General features: G+C 50.0%; 1 protein-coding gene across 3 annotated transcripts in view; it reads left to right on the top strand.

Moving 5' to 3' along the window:
* Nucleotides 1-20,694, top strand: part of Pdia5 (protein disulfide isomerase family A member 5) — a 90,519-nt gene that overhangs the window by 59,667 nt on the left and 10,158 nt on the right. For all 3 annotated transcript variants that reach the window (XM_015486860.2, XM_015486861.2, XM_015486862.2), the window contains exons 11-14: nt 3,110-3,246; nt 14,323-14,393; nt 14,897-15,057; nt 18,814-18,944. In XM_015486860.2, the coding sequence (XP_015342346.1) occupies nt 3,110-3,246; nt 14,323-14,393; nt 14,897-15,057; nt 18,814-18,944 (500 nt within the window). The remainder of the gene's footprint in view (nt 1-3,109; nt 3,247-14,322; nt 14,394-14,896; nt 15,058-18,813; nt 18,945-20,694) is intronic.

Here is a 20,694-nt window from a genome sequence, read left to right as displayed (position 1 = left end):
TACGCGTACCTCCCTGAGATGAGGAACTGGTGTGTGGTCCTCAGTGCTAGAGAGCCTGAGACAGCTGCCCTCCCCAAACCACAGAGCATGTGACAGCAGTCAGAGGCCTGGAAGGGCTTGGAGAAGACATGAAATGCCCAAGCAGTGCCCTCTGAATGCTTTCATCTCCTCCGTCCCCTTTGCCTTGTGTTAAGGTTGCATCCATATTGGACGATTCTTATGGATAAGGTCATGTGTGACATCTAGGAACACTTGGGTAGCATTTTCAGATTTACAAAGCAGCTTGCATGCATTCTCTGCCTTACCTGAGAGGCAAATGAAGGAAGGATCACACACACACACACACCGTCCTACAGACATTTTAAGTCCAGTTTGCTTGCCTGAACTCCTGGAGCTAGTGAGCAGAGGAAGTCAGACCCAACCAGGTCTTGTCAATCCCACTCTGCTCTCTGTCCCTCTCTCCTCTGATGTTCTGCTGAGTGGATCTTAGCTTATGCTGAGCTGATGTTTCCTTCTCTGGTGCATCCGCTTGTTGGTGTTGATGCTCCAATTTGGGGCCATAGAAAACCAGAATTTCTCTTGAAGGCAGTGTGAAATGGTTGAAGATAGCCAATGTGTTCTCTCATGTTTTCCAAATTAAACATCCCCCATTCCTTTAACCACTTTTCTCTCAAGTATTTATTGGGCATCTACTGTGTGTTGGATTCAAAAAGTAAAGGGCCTCTGGGGAGGCCCACGGTGAAGGGCAGACTCAGTGCTCTGGGCTCAGATCTTTGTTCACTTGCTCTTTCCAGCACATTTTCTTACCTCCACCCACCCTGCAGGCTCCATGGACAGCAAACTTCTGGTCATCTGTTGGGTGGGAGTGAGGTGCTTCCCAGGACCTGGGGGTCCGGCTGCTCCAAGTTTAGTGACATCTGTTTTCAGAGGGGGCTGCAGCTCTGCTTTGAGCCTGGTGCCTCTGGGTCCTTGGGGGCCCTCATCTTTGTGCATCACTGTGGTCCTCAGGCCCTGCCTTGGGCCCTGTCCTCGCTCTCCCCACCCAGTACCTCACTTTTCTGCCTCCCGTTTGTGAAGTTGATTTCCTAGCTTCTAATATTGGTATCTTTTGCCCTTTTCTGCTTTGTATTTTGTACTCCAGAGGATTCATGTTTTTAAAAAACAACAACTATACTGTCACTTTGGTGGTTTGGGGGTACATTCTCCTCCGTGTTTAACCACATATATCTTAGGCTCTTTCATACATGTGTGACCCGACCAAGTCACAGCTTCTCCATCTTGTATTTATTCTCTTGCTGGATTTTTAAAAAAATTTATTTTGATTTTTGGATAGATTACATTAACATCATAAAAAAGCTTTTTAAAGATACTTACAAAGTATACATCAAAAAGCCTCTCTTCCACCCATTTTCTCTGTTGTATTCTCCTCCCACCCCCTAGAGGTAACAACTTCAACTCATTTCTTGTCTGTTCTGAAAGTCCTTATGCAGAAGCAAGCAAATATGAGTGAGTTTATTTTGTCTTCCCGTTTTTATGTGAGTTAATAAATCATAGACCATTCTGTCCACGTCCAGCAGTCTGTCCATGTCATTATACAGAGTGAGTCCTGGTTCTTCCTTCAGTACTCAGCCCTCCACTGTTTGGTGGGACCTCAGTTTACCCTACCTGTCCCCTCCCTACCTGTGAATAATGGATTGTATCCAGTCTCTGCCATGTCATATAATCTGTGGTAAATACCTTCCAATTCACGTAAGTTTGTGTGTGTGCAGGTGTTCTTGAAGATGAGTTCCCTAGTGGAATTGGTGGTTGGGGGGTTCGTGGTTTGAATCCAGGAGTAAGAAGCTGGATTCCATGGTGTGGTCTGGGACCATTGTCTGGCTGGTGACTCATTCTGAAGCTTGATTTTTGCCACCAGTTCCATCTGACATTGGATATGCGTGGCCTGAGATGGTTTGCCATCTTCCTGCCACTTTCCATCTCTTGGGACCGGGGAGGCTGGGGCTGCCGGTAGGACCCAGTCAGAAGCACCAGTGTGGGCTTCCGAAGGTAACATCCAAACCCAGGCTTTGCTGTGGGGGCGTGGGGTGTTGACAGGCTCCGTTGTGTGAGCCCTGCTGCTCTCTTTGATGAATTCTCCAGCCCTGAGCGCTGGAACTTTAAAATGTTTCCTACCATCAGCCCTCATGGGCAGGAAACAGTGGTTGTCTTTTCACATTTGTCATACTAAAGGGTTTTTTCAAAACTGCACTTAAGGTGCTTTTTTGGCAAAGGTTCTTGTGGCAGTAAAGCAGCAGGGATCCCAAGCAAGGGAGGGCACTGGGAGCCTTTTCCCTTGCAGATATCAGCGTGTAGTTACATACTATGGGGATGGGCACCTGACAGGTCAGGCAGCGGCCCAAGGTTTTGCAGCTAATGAGTGGTGGCATTGATTTGGGCTCTGGGAGAACTGCATAAGTTTGTTCTTGGCCTCTGGAAGGATTAGGGAGGTGGTGTGGACACTGTCACAGTTAGGATACCCCAACCTTCTCTCCCTCAGGCTGGTCAGTGGTCACCCCTGCACCCCCATAGCAGCTTCTTCTCCCAACCTGGATTTAGTCTTTCTCATACACCTGGCCACTTTCCTTCCTCCTCAACCACTGCACACAGCCACCTCCCTCCATCTCCCCTGTCCACCCTCCACCCCCACCCTGCGGGGAGTACTGAGCACAACAGGGAGCTTTTCCAAAGGTCACACTCTCCACTGTTGATGTTTATTTTGGCCAGTTTGCTGATATTTTGCAATAGCTTGAGAAAGCTAACAAGCCCCCCACTTCCTGGGAGGAAGTGAGATTTCCTGAACTGCCTGCAGAGCGATAGCTGAAAGCCACTATTTGTACCAGGGTATGAGCTAAGTACCTCTCTGGGACTCTCAAGGGAAGTTGGAGGTGGGCAGGCCATGCCACTCATTCCATGACTCCTCCACCAGGCCAGTTTCTGGCATGTTAAAGCCCAAGCCCCTGGCATGGGACATGCCAACCCAGTGGGAGCTTTGTGTCCAGAGGGCTGGATTTTGTAAGGGCTTCTCAGGCCCCGGGCTTGCTCTGAGCTCTGCCTGTTTTTGGTCTTCCAGTCCGCACCCGCCACAGCCCCAGGTCCCCGAGACTCCCTGGGCAGATGAGGGCGGCTCCGTTTATCACCTGACCGATGAAGACTTTGACCAGTTTGTGAAGGAACACTCCTCTGTCCTCGTCATGTTCCACGCCCCATGTGAGTGGAACTCTGCTCTCCCCTCTGCCCCCTCCACCCTGCAGAGTAGCATGGGCATGCTGCTTTGGGACCCAGGTCCAGCGGGCACTTACTGTTGGATGCCAGGAGCAGTGCTAAGCTGGGGATGCAATGGAGACAGGCAGGATCCCCGCCCTGCATTATCGTCAGAACCGTACAGAAGTCCTGATCAGGCCACAGGTGTCCCTGAGCTAGAGCTCAGTGAGGCTCCACCACCTGCAGGCCTGGGCTTCCTCTACACCAGCATAAAATGGAGGAGTCAGGATGGGAAGTGGTCTTAAGAGTCTACCTAGAGCAGTAGCCGACCCTCCTCATACCTGGGCTGGGGAACCAAGGCACAGAGAGGGCCTGTGCTTGCCGGGTAGCTGAGCAGGCATCACGAGGCCAGCTAGAGCCTCCGATCGCCCAACTCTAGACTGCCTTCTTTTTGCTTCACCTGGTTTCCGTCTCAGCCTGTTAGTAGGTATGTCGGCACTGTTAGCAGGTACTTGCAATAATGGCTGGAAGTCCTGCAGCTCAGGATCTTTCTGGGCCAGTGTCCTCCCCACACCTATGGAGAATGGAAAACTGATTTCCAAGAGGAGGAAGGCCACTCCTGGAAGGGTGAGCAAGGATCATATGAGCGCAAGGGGATGGCACCCCAGGGATGGAGCTGGCCCCTCATGGGTGAGAAGCTGGGCTGCCCTATCAGCACAGCCTGGGACAGGGCCTGCATGTGGGGTGTGTTCTCTTGTAGCCTCCAGCCAGCTTTTTGGCCCAGTGATGGTGAGTAAGAGATTATGGAGGAGAACAAAACAAACAAACATGAATTACAAGTTTCATGGATCAGTGTCATAGTTGTAATGTCATTGGATCCTCATGCTAATACTTGTGTGTTGTCACATTGATGATGACAGAGTGGCTTCCAGAAAGGTCATGTTTCACCTTACCCACGGTGCCACAGAGTGAGTATGATTAGTCCCATTTTGTAGATTGGGAGACTGTCACACAGAGAAATATCAGCTTGTCCACTGCTCCTGAGTACTGTACTTCAGACTTCAGGGGCCACAGAGACCTGGGAGGAGCAGGGTCAAGTCCTGACCCCAGGCTCCTGCTCACTCTCCCCTTCCCCGTAGCATCACATGCGTTTGGTTCATCCGGGAATTGTCCATAAACATACTATTACTCTCGACTTCCCTAGTTCCTCATTAAGAAGTGCTCACTTCTTAAGAGAATCTAAAGGAAAAGTGTTTCCTATGGTTCTTCTGAGTTTCTAGAAAAGAGATGAAAAAAGCTCAAAAAAGTAAGTTTCAAAGATATCTCCAGTTTGGGACCCTCCTGATTAAAGGCAATAACAGGCTTTGGAATGTGTCACTCCCAGATCTGCTGTGGCCTTGTGAGGTCGTCCCCAAGGTTAGAGGTGCCTGGAAGACTGCCACTGTTGGACAGCTGGGCTGCGCTGCCGTGGCCTCCCTGGCTCACTTGTGCTCTGCTGGCCACTCTCAGAGCTGCTGCTGAGGAAAGAAGGCCTTGCAGGAAGCTATGATGTTGATGTTGAATCCACAGTCACTCTACTTGTCTCCCTGTCCCTGCTATAAAGGCAGATACTGGCTGGCTGTTTTCACTTGTCCCCTGGGACAAGTTCACCCCCATCCTCTCTCTGTCTGAAGCAAGTGAGTCTACTGTCCGCTGGCCATTCATGGCTCTGTGTGTGTGAGTTTACTTCTGCTTCACCTGGAGTGAAGAGGGATCTGGCCAAGGCTGAGGTTGATGTCCTGATGACATTGCATCAGATGGCAGTGGCTGTGCACTGAACGCTCTTCTCTCTGTGCTCACCTCCTTATCTGGAAGCATGTTCTTTGACCTGGTTTAAAGGGGATTCAGAGTTCAGGATGGAGAGCTGAGAGCAGAGCTCTCTGTTGCTGGACTTTACACCTGGTGCAGAAATGTTCCAAAAAGCCCACAGTGATCAGGAAACCAGGGCAAGTGTCAGGAGGTCAGAAACCCACGATGCCATCCCAGGCTTCCCAAGTCCAGAAAAGATGACTTCTGCAAATCACAGTATTATAGTTGTCAGTCCATCCCAGGTCAAATAGGGAATAGTTTGGGAACAGACTGTTGCGGAGATTTAGGAAAATAGGCTGGGATCTGTTACGGAGCAGACCATTACATTCTACTTAGGACTGTTGGGTGTGCGGAACAGGGTGATTGGAATAAGCTGGCAGACCTTGCTTAAGACATTTGCCAGAGTGAGTTGCTGTTTTGCTGAGCAAAGAAGAGAATCAGGCAGGATGGTGCCACTATGGGGGAGCATCCCTCTGTGCCCTTGAACCTGGCCTGGACCTGGCTAGAGAGAGTGCTTTTTGTTTTCAGATAGCAGCTTTGTTGAAGCTGTAAGAAACATGGCATACTTTCAGATTTGCAAGGGTTGGAGTTGGAAAAAGGATAGCCAGGTAAAATACCAAACAGTTGCAGAAAGAAACACCCCAACAGACTGAAATCGTGGGGCTCAATATAAACAGCGGAATTTATTTTTATGACAGTTAGCTAATTCTAAATGTAACGGATGTACATTTGTGAAGGGGTAACAGGAAAGTATGGAGAAGAAAATTAAAATGATTCCTGGTACTTCCAGAGAGAACCCACAGACCGTCTTTGCAGTGTTGTCTCTGTGTTTGTGTAGTAAGTGCTCAGTCACTTAGTTTCTTTACGGGTCCTAATTTGCAAAGCCTGGAGAGAGAGGGTCTTCCGCTTTTCTCCTGACCCAGGTGGGCCTGCCCAAGGTGGGTGCTCCCCTGGCGACTGAAGGTTCCAGAGGCAAATCACTTGCTTCTCTGCCTAGAACTTTCACGGGACGCCTGTGGAGCACATTCCTGGGTCCTCGGCAGAAGCACGTAGGACCTGGCTGTATATCCTCACTATGCTGAAGCTGGACCCATCTTGAGACTTCTACTGGCCCCCAGCTCCTTTACCCTCTCCCCAGCTTTCTTGCCATTCACTCCCCTGCTCAGCTTCTCTGTGGCCTCCTCATCTTCCTTCCCTCTCCCTCTCAGTGAATCTGTTGAAAGCCCACGTGCATTCTTCAGTGCACCGGACTCCTGGGTCATCAGTGAATAATAAGCATAGGTTAGCACTAGGCTAGACCCTCCACATGGGCTAGCTCCAGCCTGCCCCGGCTCACATTAAGATACTAGGTTTGTCCCAGGGGCCCTCCAGGAGCCAGGCTGGAGGGGTATGTCCACATACACAGTGCTGTGTGTGACAGAGCCCTCTCCTGCAGCCCTAGAGCAGCCTCCCTCTGGCTCAGCCCCCCTCCTTTGTCTGGGAGGCTTCATACCTGGCCACCCTCTGGCCCTTGGTGCACATGGGACACGGGAGTCTGCAGCTCCAGGCTCAGTTCTCCCATCACACAGAGAACAAAGGTGGGGTCTGCAAAGGGCAGCAATGGTTGCTGCCATTCCCTGGGACCTTTTTTTCTTTGTGTGGTATTTTGTTTGAGAAGTCAAATTGTCCACTGTTACTCCTCTTCTCTTGCTGTTTGTTTTCTGTCCTTTTCCATGTCACTTCTGGGGAAAGACGTGGTGCAGTGGTTGTGGCAGCTTGGTCAGAATCACTGGAGTGGGTTGAAAGGAGCCAAGGGCATCCCTGAAAAGCAGCTTCGTCCCTCCACCAGGCCCACCAACACCCACGCAGGTGTGGAGGCCTAAGAAGAATCTGCTAGCGAGCCAGAGTCACCTGCCTGTCCTCCGCCCTGTGCTGCAGGAGATAACTGGAGGCACGCACTCTGCCCCCACCCGCCTCCTGCTCCATTTGCCCCTTGTCCTGGGCAACAGGCCTGAGAAGAGATGCTTTCTTTGCCCCAGCTCACCTCCAGCAGGTGTGTGCAAGAAGCCTCTGTGCCTGCCTGCCTTCCCGGAGCTGGTCTGTGTCTGGTGGCAGGTCCCTGTCAGGCTCCAGATTTCTTTCTCTTATGGTATTTTTTTTAATCTTTATTTTTATCTGATTCTCAAAGTGATATATGATCTTTGTAGAAATTAAAAAAGGCACAGAGTAATATAAATGATGAAGGAAATAAAACTACCTCTAATCCCATTATCCAGAGATAGCCACTTCATTTTTAAGCCATCATTCCTACAAGTCTTTTTTTCTAATATTTTCCCCTGTTTTTAACTTTCAAAAATTAATGTCCAATAAAATTGACCTTTTTGTGAACATGTGTATACGTTTGTGTAACTGTCACGTTATAAACACCTTCATGCTATCACTTTTGCTTTTCTAATTGTCCAAATAATTTAAGAATAATATTAACAGCTTCCTTGTTGCTGGCAGGGCCAGGTTCAGGAGGTACATGAGAATCCAGTGCAATCAGTGGAAAACCACCCCCTGTTTTCCTGGGATTAGGCATTACTAAAATTGGCATGGCCTTCTTTCACCTTCCACAGTACTTCTACCTGAAACACAGGATTTTTGTCCTAACAAAAAAAACAAAAAAAGGAATATAATTATTCTCTGTTTATTTTTCTGTGATTCTGATTTTTTTTTTCACTTATCACTAGGCCTTAAAGATGTTTTCATGTGAGTGTAGTCTTTTACTCATGCATCTTTTTTCTTTACACTTTCCCTGTATTGTTATCTTATATTTATTTCCTTATGTTATTAAAAACACCTTTTTGTACATGCTTTTGGTGGCCATATAATATTCCATCACATAATGATGCCATAAATTGCTCAACCAGCACCATGATGTCGAGGGTTTGAGTAGTTCACTGAATTTCACATTATAAATCATGTTGCAGAGAACATTTTCATGCATAAGTGTTTGTCCATATGTCAGATTATTTCTTTAGGATGGGAGCCTGGAAATAAGAATTTAAATACTTTCCACGTTTTGCACTCCATAAGGGCAGGGGGATCCACTGTGCAAGAAGAAGGGCTGGTTTGCACAGAGGTGTTCATCAGTATGTGAATCTGCCTGGGATGTCTGTGTCAGTGAGTCAGCTTTAGTGCCTAGACAGCAAGAAAGAACCTTGGAAGAACCCCCAGGGTCTCTGTGAGGCCCCTCATAGTGGTCAAGCATCAGTGAGTCTAACAGTATTTGTAGGAAACCTATTCTTTCTGGTCCATCCAAGACAAGGTCCAGTAAGGCAGGAGCCAGGCTCACCTAAAACCCAGGTACTTCCCAGGGAACTGGCTACTAGGGATCTTTACAGATTAATGTGGTCCCCTGGAAAATTGTAATTCTAGTTTTGAGGGAAGTGCCATAGCTGATCTGTAATAAAATCATAAATGCAATTGCATTTAATGAAATGAAGAGGAATCTGAGGGCTTAGGATTGACAGGAGACCAACATTTCCACAGCCCAAAGAGAGTGTGATCGAGGAGTTGATGTGCAGACCTCCATGCCAGATCACGAAACTGTGAACAAGTGCACTCACACAGATGGTAAAAACCCAACGAGGAAGTTTGGCAGTAAAACTTAATGGCCTGTCAAATCACAATGAGAACACTAAATGCAGCAGGCCAGAGCTCTGCTTCCCACGTCTCACCCTCCTCCGCTGGTTACCCTGCAGCCCACACAGCCAGGAACATGCCGAAGGCCAGGCCCAGGAGGCTGGGGCTCAGGTCAAGGCAGACATCATTTGTCACCCCGGCTCTCCAGGACAGGCAGGTGTCAGGGAGGGAGACCTTTGCTCAGCCAGGCCTTTCTCCTCCTCTGGGCCTGGCCAGTCTCATTGTAAACTCTGTTTTCAGACGTTTATTGCTTATCCTTAGTGTCTTGTTCGGGGCAGAAGGAATTGATGCTAGAACTGAAAATCAAACAATATCAAGAGAGCTCTAGGGTATGTATGGGAAATGCTAGAACAACACCAATAGATGTTGATTTCTGAAGACATTTCTAGTGAGGAGCGAGGGAAGCACACAGACGGTAGTGGGGAGGAGGGCGGGCATGTGCGGTGACTAACTGGATCGCCAGCTATGCCAAGCAGAGGTGCTTAGTCAAATCAGCAATCATCTGAGTGCAAGTCCTGACCCTTGCCCAGAAATCAGTAAGTTAAGCCTTTTGTGTTTGTTTTTAATCACTGTGACAAAATACCTGAGATAACCCCAAAGCAGGAGGTTTATTTTGGTTCACAGTTTCAGAGGGATTTTTCCCACGGTCCATGGGCGCCATTGCTTTGGGGCCTGTGGTTTCAGTACATCGAGGCTGGAGCACGTGGTGGAGGAGGTTACTCACCTCACGGCACTGGGAAGTGAAGGAAAGGAGGAGCTGGGGTCTCAGGATCCCCTTCAAGGACACGCTCCCAGGGACCTAGCTTCCTCCTATTGGGCCCCACCTCTTAAAGGTTCTCCCACCTCCCAGCAGCACATGGACTGGAAACCAAGCCTTTAACACTTGGGCCTTTAGAGGATGCTTTCCCTAACCATAGCAGTTGTGTGCATAGGTGTAAACCTGAACCGTACCATCCTGAGGTTAATTCAGAAAGTGTGCAGAGCACCGTCATCTGTCACTATCAGCTAGACATTCCAGCTGAGGGACAGACCGGACACAAGTCTGGCTGCTCCAGCTATTTTGAGTACTGTTAAGGAAATAAAGCTGGGTAGTGGAAGAGAGCTGAAGGGTGAGGCTCCTTCTGGTCAGGTGGTCAGGGAGGGTCTCTGTGGAAATAAAAAGTGAGCAAAAGCCTCAGTGATATGGAGTGAGCCTAACATAGACTGGGGGAAGACCATGTTCCAGGCAGAGGCAAAGCATATTCAAGGGTCCTGAGGTAGAACTGAGATGGGTGTGATAGGGGAGGAGAAGGGGGCCCGAGGCTGCAGCGAGGAGTATGGCATGGACCTGGGTATGCAGGAGCCAGAACATGCAAGGCTGTGGCTACAATAAGGAGTTTGAATTTTAATCTCTCTGTGATGGGAAGCCCTTGGAAAGTTTTAAGCAAGGGCATTTGAAGTGATTTCTGTTTTGAAAAGGTACCCTGGATGCTCTTAAATATCAGAGCACAGCAATGTAACAGTCTCAAGGCAACATAAAATTAAATGCCATAGAAATACTTGAAGAAATAAGAAGTATTTTGTAATGCTGGGAGACGTGGTGCATGTCTGTAATCTCTTAACTTGGGAGGCTGAGGTAGGAGGATTGCAAGTTCAAGGCCAGCTTTCAGCCATTTAACAAAGCGCTGAGCAACTTAGCGAGACCCTGTCTCAAAATTTTAAATAAGCGGTGGTGGGGGGGGTTGGTGTCTAGGAATGTGGCTCAGTGGTAAATTGCCCCTTGGTTAAATCCTCAGTTTAAAAGAGAGAGGGTAGGGGGACTATTTTGTGATTAGACGAAAAATAACTCATTCATTGGGACTGGAGTGGACCCGGAAGAGTGCAGAGAGACCTCATCTGTCAGGGAAAGCGTTGTGATAAAGAGGTAGAAGCCCTGGTGGACTTATCACTTCGTCTCCCAGAACCATGATTTCTGGCTCTGTAAAACAGACATATTGAACTCTGCCATGAATCTCTTGGGGCTCCACAGATAGACTGTGTAGAAGTCTCCAGAAGATAGCTTTTTCTTACTTGGGTAAGTCTTAGGAGTTTCCTGGCACATACTCCAGCCATCTCTCCCTCCACGTGTGTGGCAGACCCCACGGGTTGATGGCCACCCCTCTCTGGCTGTCGCTGATGGAAACAGGCAGGGCAGTGGCACCAAAGGACAGGACCCTGGTTCAGAGGTAGCACTCTCTACCCCCAGTGCAAGGTGGATTCTCTAATCTTCAGGGGTCCTGCCACATACACTGGGTCGTTTGGAAGCAGTCATTTTCCATTAGTGGCAATGGCTGCCTTTGTCTTTCCTCCCGTGATCCTTACTCCAAACCTACTGTCCACCTTGATCATGGGCCCTGCCAACAACTGGCCTGACTGTAGCGCCACCACATCATATTTAGGAGAGAGTGTGGTTGGGGGACATCTCCCAAAGCCTGCTGGGCATCTTTCCCTGGGCCAGCCTATCTCGGGGTGGTGCTGGGAGGACTCCGCAGGATCACCCTCTTCTTCTCCAGGGCAGCCTGGGCTCTTGGATGATGGACCTGCAGCAGCAGCAGTGCCTCTGAGCTTTCTTTTCTCAAGGTCTCTGTGCAGTACAAACCTCCTAACTCCACCCCAGTCAGCTTGGGAGCAGGAGAATGGTGGTCCCCTCCTGTAGGGTGCAGGGAGCTGTCAGCCTGGAGGTAGACCTGGGGCTGAGGGGGTAAGATTTGTAGAACATTTCAACCTGACCATAAACCCCCCAAAATGATCTCTTCCTTTCTTCTTATCCTAATTAGAATCAAATACTTTTTTAATCTTAGTTTTTTTTGGTGGTAAGTCAGTAGAACCTTCCACAGAATGTTCCATTTGCTGCTGACCTATGGAGTGGCATGGAAGGACACCAGTGGAATGGCTCTCCAGGTCCTTCCATGGACCTCCCCTAGGGAAAGGATTGGCTCAGCTTTGGGCAGTCTTCTGCCCTGGCCTCTTGACCTGGGATCTGAGTTCTATGAGCCAGTGAGGGGATTTGAGATCCCTTGGAAGTCATTCATGAAATTGGAGGTGTAGCGGCGTCTTTATGGGGGATGCCGGGAGGAAATTCTGTTAGAGGCGGTGGCCCCAAGGCCTGCCACCGCCCTCTGCCCTGATGGAGCTCTCTCTTGTCTTGTTGCCTGGCAGGAGGGGCGGCTCTGGGTCTCCAGCTGGGTTGCAGGCTGTGCCTTCCCATCTGGGGGCAGATTCAGTGAGATGAAAACACTCTGTGTGCTTCAGGTACATCCTGTTACACGGGCATTTGCCGTCACTCCAGGGAATCTGCTTGTAATCTGAGTATAAAATGGTTTCTGTGGGGAAAACAAACAACCAACTTGCCTTATCGACCCTTTTGTAAACTGATTGTTTAGAAAATGACACATGGATTATGATATCACTAGAAGTTCACTTATGGGAAATAATGTTCTTATTATTCAAAATAGCGATGACCTTGATCCCTCTACAAGTCCTGGGACAGGGCGTCTGAGCCTTAGGACAGTGGCCCCTCCTTGGTCTCAAAGGCAGAATTCCCACTGCTGAGTGGGGCCTGGGGCGTCCCTGTTCCTCTGGGCTGCTCTTGCTCTGCTTAATGGGGTCTGGGTGCTGCCCCTCCTACTCCCCTCCGCGGGTCCTGTCATCTGCCTCCTCCAGAAGTCTTCCCAAACCCTCTACTAATTACTTAATTCAGTATGTTCTTTTCTTGCCAACCAATAAATACTTATGTTTCTATTAAACGGTGACCCTTTTTGCTGTGGAGGTACAAGGTAGAAAACCCCCAGGCCCTGCCTTTTAGGTATCACAGTCTGGTAGGTGGAACCCTGCATGATGACAGTGTAATGCGTGTACAGCATGTGGCAGGGTCCAAGGAAGAAGCCTTCAGCTCCCCAGGGTGTAGGGGATGGGGACAGGAAGTGCGTTTTCTGGTTCATCTCTTGAAAGCGCTATTTCCCTCTCTACTAAAGACCATGTTCCTCTCTATCTTTAAACGGGAAGAGCCCAAGGAAGAGCCTCCCCTCTCCTCCGCATTGTGGCCCAGCTGGAGTAAGGAGCTCCCTATGCAAGGGGCCTGTGTTTGGTGCTCTCTCTCCTTCCTGCCCACTGGGCCCTGTGGACTTCCAAGCTGAGGAGTTTGTGGTGTCACTCTGCCACATACCCCCTTGGGAAGAACCAACATATTGGTGTAGCTAAGAACTGCAGCTGCTGCCCAGGCTGGATTCTGTCCAGGTCAGTTTTCTTGACTGTGTCCAGTCCCCAGTGCTTTTTCCAGAGGAGGGGCTTGACGGCACTGTCTGGGAATTTGATGATCTGTTAGGTTTTATGTTACCAGTAAGTGGGAGTAGGTACTCTAGGCCCCTTGTCCCTGGGAGGGGCCGGACAAGGATGGACTGAAGAATAGAATGGAAGGAGTAAGGGGGAAACTGACTCTCGTTGCAGTGACCTTGGAGGAGAAACAAGAACCTTCATCCCCGCTCAGGGCTCAATGGAGGCTGATTCTGTGGCTCAGGTGGCTCTTGGAAGGACGTGGGAGGTCTCTGATCATACAAGTCTGTCTTCTGTGCCTCTTGACTCTCTTTGTCCTAACAGTCAGAATTTCTGTGCTGTCAGCTCCCACATAGTAGCACACCCCAAGAAGGCTGAGTTACATCTTGGCATCCGCTGAGCCTGGTGTATGCGGGGTGCCCATGCAGTCAGTTCCCCTCCAGAGCAGCCTGCGGCCTTGAGTCAGTCCCGATCGTCTCACCTCGTCACCCCTCCAGCACCAAAAGCCAGAGAGCACTCTTTCTATGAAAATGAAGAGTTTACCCCAACCCTGATGTCATCTGCACATAGTGCCTGTTTCCTTCCTATGTTACTCTTCATGACATCCGACTGCATTCATGTGGTTGTGAGAAAAGGGCACAGCTGTCTTTGTCCCAAGAAAATGCTATTCATTTGGAAACAGGAAGTCAAATCTTTTTGTCTGTTGCATCATAACCCCTCTCCTGTGGGGACAACTAGAACTTAATTTTCCCTGGGAAAAATTCACTTTTGCTTCTATGAGTTCTTATTCTTAACTCAGACCCAGACACGATGGGAATAGGAGGCATGTGTTTCCCATGCCGTAGCCTCCAGCTGGGTTACTTGGATTTTCAGCCTGGCTCTATTACCTGTGGTTGTGTGTGCAGCTAAGGGCAGTCCTCACGCTCTTGGTGCCTCAGTTTTTCCATCTGTAAAATGGAGATCCTGTCAGTTCCTACCTGTAGGGCCAGCGTGAGGATATAAAACACCAGATCAGTGCCAGGCACACCGGGGCTGTATTCGTGTTGCAAGTGTTGTTATATAGTTGTCTCATTTTTGTCTCTTGGGCACCCTGCCATCCCAGCCCACCCCAATGGATTAGGCTGAAGAGCTCTTTTCTCTGAGCTGGCATCTGTCTTCTTTTCTCTCACGTACTCCAGATTCTGGGAACGGGGTCAGTCTGTTTTGGGGAGGCAGCACAGGGGACATCACCAGGGTCTTCGCGCCATGGAAATGGTTTCTCTTGCTCTCCCCCCGCAGGGTGTGGACACTGTAAGAAGATGAAGCCAGAGTTTGAGAGTGCAGCGGAAGTCCTCCATGGAGAAGCAGAAGTAAGCTTCTTCCCCTGACCCCTCCCCTTTCCCTTTGAAGAGTCACTGACACATAGAATCATTACAGCGACATCCCCTGCGTGCCCTGAAAGCAGCTCTCCCAGTCCCTGGAGGCCTGCAGTGCTTCTATGTCCCTCGGTAGACACATCTTGGTTGGGACATGTGGGGTCCCCACCAGGGATGGAGGGGGACAGAAAGCCCATGGGGCCATGTTCCCATTACCTGTCCAGGTGACCTCTGCCTACTCCATCTTTTCTCTGGGACTTTGATATTGGGAGCTGGCCCTAGTCTGCCCAGCATGGTTAGTGGGGCAGTTTCAAAAACCTCCTCTCAGCCCCTGCCAGTGTTCAGCTGTTCCCTGGGATCTGTGGCTCCTGGGGACCAGGCACCCCAGTTAGACTTTGGCAGGACCAGGAGGGGTGTGGGGCCAGCATCTGGGCTCCTCTCTCCAGCAGCACCACGTCTGAGGCTGTAATGCATGGTTGGCCTTTCCCCCATCCCAGAGCTCTGGTGTCCTTGCAGCTGTCGATGCCACTGTCAACAAGGCCCTGGCAGAGAGATTCCACATCTCAGAGTTTCCTACGCTGAAGTATTTTAAGAATGGAGAGAAGTATGCAGTGCCTGCGCTCAGAACAAAGAAGAAGTTTATTGAGTGGATGCAGAAGTGAGTTTTATGATCTTAATGGCACATCCTAACTGCTGGCTATCGGCCACCGGAGACTCCCTTGAAAAGATGAAGTAAACCCTCTGGCCCACAGTCCTTGGCCCAGGGCTCACAGGAGCCAAGACAGAGTTGACATCCTTGGTCCTAAGGCCACCTCTCTCACACTGACCTCATGGCAAGCCAGCAGGTTCCCAGCAGCCCCAGTGGATGCAGTTTCACCAGATCCACTGTTTCCTGTCCCCCTTGAGTCTCCCTAGCCCCACAGTTCATCATCTCTGTTGAGCTCCTCCCATTTGAGTGAACGAAGGGAACACACGGCTCCTCACATCCAGAGCCGCCTTCATTCCACCCCAGGTTTGCTGGTGGTTGCTGGGCCTCCTATAGTGTCCACGGAGTATACTGCTGTAGTTTGGGGTTTAGTGTAAGCTTATGAAGAGCCCCCTTAGCCTGTGTGTTAGTTTACTAAGGTCACCAAAACAAAAAACATGAATTTGGAGGGGACACAGTTCAACTCACACAGCCTGCAAGTCCAGACACCTACATAGCTTTGTGATTATTGACCCAAGACCCAGGGAGTTTAGAGCCCATGATGGTTGGAATTTCCTCCTCTGTGAGGGGACTAATTGGGCCCAGTGCATAGGTGCACCGAGACAGGGAGGAAGCCTCCCGCCATGCTTGAGTACAGGGCACAGTTGAGCGACCCTCTTCTGCCTGCCCCACCACACCCCTGCTGGATTCGAAGGTTCACACAGAGCTTGGGTATTTCAGGAGGTTTCCCCACTTCAGCAGTTGGGGAAGATAAAGTTAATAGAAAACATTCCAGCCTTGGCCGAGGTCCCTAGTACACAGGGTAGTGATGCTCGTGTGCAAAGCACGATGAAAAGTCACAAAGCAATACGAGAACTGTGCGAAATAACAGCGCTTCAATTGAGGTACTTGGTCAGGACATTAGTCCTCCAACTTGATGTAAATTATTAGCATTCCGTGGTGAGAACTGCTTTTTTAAGGCCGAATTCTGGGACTCCCATTCCTGAAGCTTTGGTTCAAGAGGTGTGAATGGGACTCTCCACCACCATGGTGTCTGGGGGAAAGCAGCACACAGAACAGGAGCAGAGTTGGCACGAGCAGAAGACAACAGGCTGAGGGCCTGGGTCTGCCCCTCTCACTTTGTCCTGCTCGTCCACTTGGGCTGGATCCTAAGGGAAGGCAGGCCTGTGTTCAAGGGACCAGAGGGAGTGACTTGCCTCCAGAAGAGCTGGTGCTTGCTCCTCCTGAGCCTTCTGGTGCCTGGTATCTACGATTCATTCACACCCGCCATTCCAGCCATGCTCTGGGTGGCACTGAGGCATGGAGGATCAGGTCACAGGTCCTGGTGATGCTGAGGGATTCAGAGCGTTAATCATTGCTCATCAGTGCTCCAGAGTCCTGCACACAAGTGGTAAGCACAGGTGCCTCTGTCCTTCCTGTGCCTAGTCCCCACCACTGAGAACATGAAAAGCATGGTCTTCATGGACTGTGAGACCTGCTCTCCGAATATGACCCTCAGCCATGTACTTGACCCCTCGAAGCCCGTTTCTCCTCTGTAAAGTGGAGACAGCACTTCACCCGTAGACTTCTCTAGGGAATTAAGTGTGAAAAGTGCTTAGCATGATGCCTCTCGTGGAAATACTCAAAGGAGGTTGTTTTTATGACTGACTGGAGCTGTCAGGGCGGCTTTGACTGACAGTGACAAGCGATGATACCACTGAGCCTTTGTAGAAAGCTTTCCTATCTCTTTTTCTTTTGCCTTTTCACAGTGCTGGGGATCAAACCCAGGGTGCCACACTTGTAAGGCACGTACTGTGCCACATCTCCTGTCCCTTGCTTTTCTAACTCACACCTGTGTCATCACAAATCCTACTGAGGAATTTCTTTTTTTAATAAGAGTTTTTATTCCTGTTTCATTAAAGAAGAGAAACTTGGGTGCAGAACCATGAAGGACCCTGTCCAGGGACGAATTGTAGTTCTTTCAGGCACATGGAAGGGAGCCTCCAGGTGGTACATGGTCAGCAGATGGCTCTCGGGTAGAGGATTGAGGCTTCTTACCCAGACGCAGGGAGAGCAGACGGTGCCAGGTGAGGTGCAAGGTGTCTGCCAGTGTCTGCACAGGTGGCCAAGCTGCAGGTGACTGAGACGTGCCTGTAGGCCGGCAGCCAAAAAAACCAATATTCAGGATAAGGGAAGAGCAGAAAGGTCAGGTTGGTGGTGTCATCCATGGAGCCAGGGAGCCTGAAGGACAAAGGGAGGAAGACAGGAAAGGGGGGAGGGACCAATCTTGGTCCCAAGCTCAGGAGTGCTGTGCCAACATGAGAAAGTTGGGGGAGGAAGACCAACTTGGAGATACAAAGGAGGAGCAGGGAAGAGTGGGGTGTTCTAAGTCTTGGTGGGTTGGAAGTAATAGCGGGGCCTCTAACTGAAGTGGGTGAAAACCACCTGGAGCCAGGCATTAGGGCTTCAGTTACCCTCAACTGTGGGTGTCACTAAAGCCATGCAGAGGGATGACATCTTTTTTGAGAATTGCAAAGGCTTGGAATAGAATTGGAAGAAAGGGCTTTGTGCCAGGTGGGGGACACGGTTGCTTTTGGTGCAGAGAGGGCCTCAAAAAAAGTGAGTATGGTCAGAGTAGCTCCGTGCCTGGCTGGCTGTGCACCAAGCCTGGCAGTAGCTATGACGAGAGTGCAGGGGGAGGAGGAAGGGAAAGAGGGCTGTAGAGGAGGGGGAGCAAGAGCAGTAAAAGCTTTTAAATGACCCTGCAGCTCCCTGATAGTTGGCTTTACTGTAACAAATATCTGAGATCATCAACTTAGAAAGAGCAAAGGTTTATTTTGGCTCACAGTTTTGGAGGTTTCAGTTCGTGAACTTCAAACCCAGCAGTGACCTAAAACCTCCCACTAAGCCCCACCTATTAAAAGTTTCTGCCACTTCCAAATAATGTCATTCTCGGGAACTGTTACTTCCAACCCACCAAGACTTACTTACATTACTCTTCCCTCCTCCTCCTTTGCACCTCCGAGTTGGTCTTCCTCCCCCAGCTTCTTTAACACATGGGCCTTTGGGGAACATTCCACAGCCAAATCACAGCAAAATTTCTGTATCCTCGTGTGAGGCAGAGTGGAGGGAACCAGCGGACAGGCATTTATTTACTGCCTGTCACTTATTAGAGCTTCCAGGTTCTTAGTAAATGCTCATTGCTGCATCAAATAGGTGCTTTACATGAACTGTCTCTGCTCTTCATTGATAACTGCAGATGTAGGTGCCACTGCGTTCATTTAACAGAAAAGAAAATAGAGGCTCAGAGGGATTTAGTGACTTACCCAAGATCACACAGCAGGCTAGTAATAAATACAGTTTTGAACCTAGGCCCACCATACTTCTTGGCCTGTGCTAAGAACAAAAGCTTTGGAGAAGAAGATGGTTTAGGAGCCCCTAAGAAGTAGGAAGGAGGGCTGAGAAGAGGTTTTATACCCTTGGGGAGGGCTCATGGCCCATGTCCAAAGATGTGCCTGACCTAAAAGAGGAGCAGATCTCCCACGGCTCCACAAATGGCTTTCCTCAGAAGGAATCTTTTTATGTGGACCTGAGAGAGTTTAAACGGAGGTTTTACAGTGAAATTTCAGAAGTAATGCAAAGGGAATTCATGTGTGTTCCTGTGGGGGTGGGAACACCTGTCAATCCCCAACTCCCTCATAACTGTTCCCCCACCCCCGCTTCCTGCAGCCCCGAGGCCCCTCCACCCCCAGAGCCTACTTGGGAAGAGCAGCAGACAAGCGTGTTGCATCTGGTGGGGGACAACTTCCGGGACACCCTGAAGAGGAAGAAACACACCTTGGTCATGTTCTATGCTCCGTGTAAGTAGCTCATTCTCCTGAGGGGTGAGGTGAGAGGGGCCACTCCCCAAACCAAGAAGACATCTCCCACTACACCCCAGGGACCAGAACAACCACTTGTCAACTCTAGAAACATCTCTACTAGGAGCCAGCCTCCTTGGTTTCAACCCCGGCTGAGAAGGCCTTAAATATCCAGGCTTTCCTTTTGTCAGCCCTGGGGGGGTCTCACCCTCATTTGGGGGACACCTTTTTCAGTGTAAAGCCCTCTGCCTCTGTCTGGGCTGGGGCCCAGTCTCCTCCCATCCTGGGTTCTTTGTGCTGCCTGTCCCTGGCCCGCCACTTCCTTGCCGCCCCTCTTCTTCCTCCTCCTCCTCCTCCTCCTCCTCCTCCAGGCACTGTCTTCGCCTTTGGGACTTTAGAATCCCCTTCCCGTGACCTTCCCAGTGGGTCTGAGCCATTTGGGTTTGATTCTGTGGTGCAGGAACAGGCACAGTCCCATCCCCAGTCCCATGTGATTCTCATTTTAATCACAGCATAAGCTGAGGATGTGACAGGTCTGCTGCCGTGGGTGTCTGTGACCTCGGGTTTTTGTGTATTCCCATTTTGAAGTTGTTAATTGACACTTCGAAGGAAAGGTTCTTAGAATTTCCCACTGTTCTGTTGCCCTTCTCTCCCTCCCCCAGGTTACAGCTCAGCTTAATGGAGTGAGGATAATAAAAGCTGCTGTCTACGGAGAAGCCAGGCAGCTCAATCTAGTCATAAACCTGCTCAGTTGTAGCCGGCCCTCCTGTTTGCTCCCCTCCTGCCCCCGCTGTTCTAGTGGCAGTAATCTGTAATGTCTTCTCACTCTCGCTGGCTGGGAAGGGCCACTGCCTGGACCTGGCAGACCCCGGCCTCCGACCCCATCTCTCTGGTGGCCAATGTGTGTATGCTGGTGGCCTCCCTGCCCCTCAGCTTCTGCCTCTTGTCAGAGCTGGACTTGTTCCCCGAGTTCCTTATAGAACTTCTCACTGTCCTTAGAGTGGGCTTAGAAGCCTGACTGGATTTTGAGAACATCTTCCTTCAGGGCAAAAGAAGGCAGAGATGAGACCCAGGAGAGGTGTGCCCTGCTCAGGGTCTTGTGTCAAGTTAGTGGCAGGCCTTCCTCAGCCTGGGTGGCTCTCTGTCACAGGCACAATTCAGAAAGAGTTTTCTTAGCAAGTGAGCACTTGGCTACAGGAGTCCTTGACCCGCTACCGGGTGGACATCACAAAGTGCAGATTAAATGCTTTCTCCAGAGCGTTCAGGCCTCTGAGCTAGAGCCCTCTGACTAGAGGGCCCTCGTGACTGACACAAAGGCCCCACCAGATAAGGGAGCAAACAGGCTCTTAAATCTCCAGGAATTCTGAGGTAGTGACTCCTACCCTCCTGGACTGTAAAACTCACCGTCCTTTCTTCTTTGATCAAATAGTGGCTATGTTGGACAGTGTCCTGGCCCATGGTACAGGAAGCACCATGCATGTCCCTGCCATGCCTCAGGGGCTCCCGTCTACTCTGACAGTCCTTTTGGGGCCTTGTCGCTCAGTGACTCATTTTCTGGCAAAGGTTTAGCCCTTAGAGTTTTCCCATCTCTCTCTTTTGTTCTTTTCTATTTCCAAATATTTTTTAATTTTTTTAATTTGTATGTGGACACAATGCCTTTATTTATATGGTGCTAGAATGGAACCCAGTGCCTCACAGGTACTAGGCAAGTGCTCTACCACTGAGCTACAAGTCCAGCCCCCCTATTTCC

Source organism: Marmota marmota, unplaced genomic scaffold (genome assembly GCF_001458135.2).
Source record: "Marmota marmota marmota unplaced genomic scaffold, marMar, whole genome shotgun sequence".
In the NCBI taxonomy this organism is placed as follows: Eukaryota; Metazoa; Chordata; class Mammalia; order Rodentia; family Sciuridae; genus Marmota; species Marmota marmota.
Note: the sequence above shows the minus strand (reverse complement) of the source record. Positions and strands in the feature narration are given on the sequence as shown.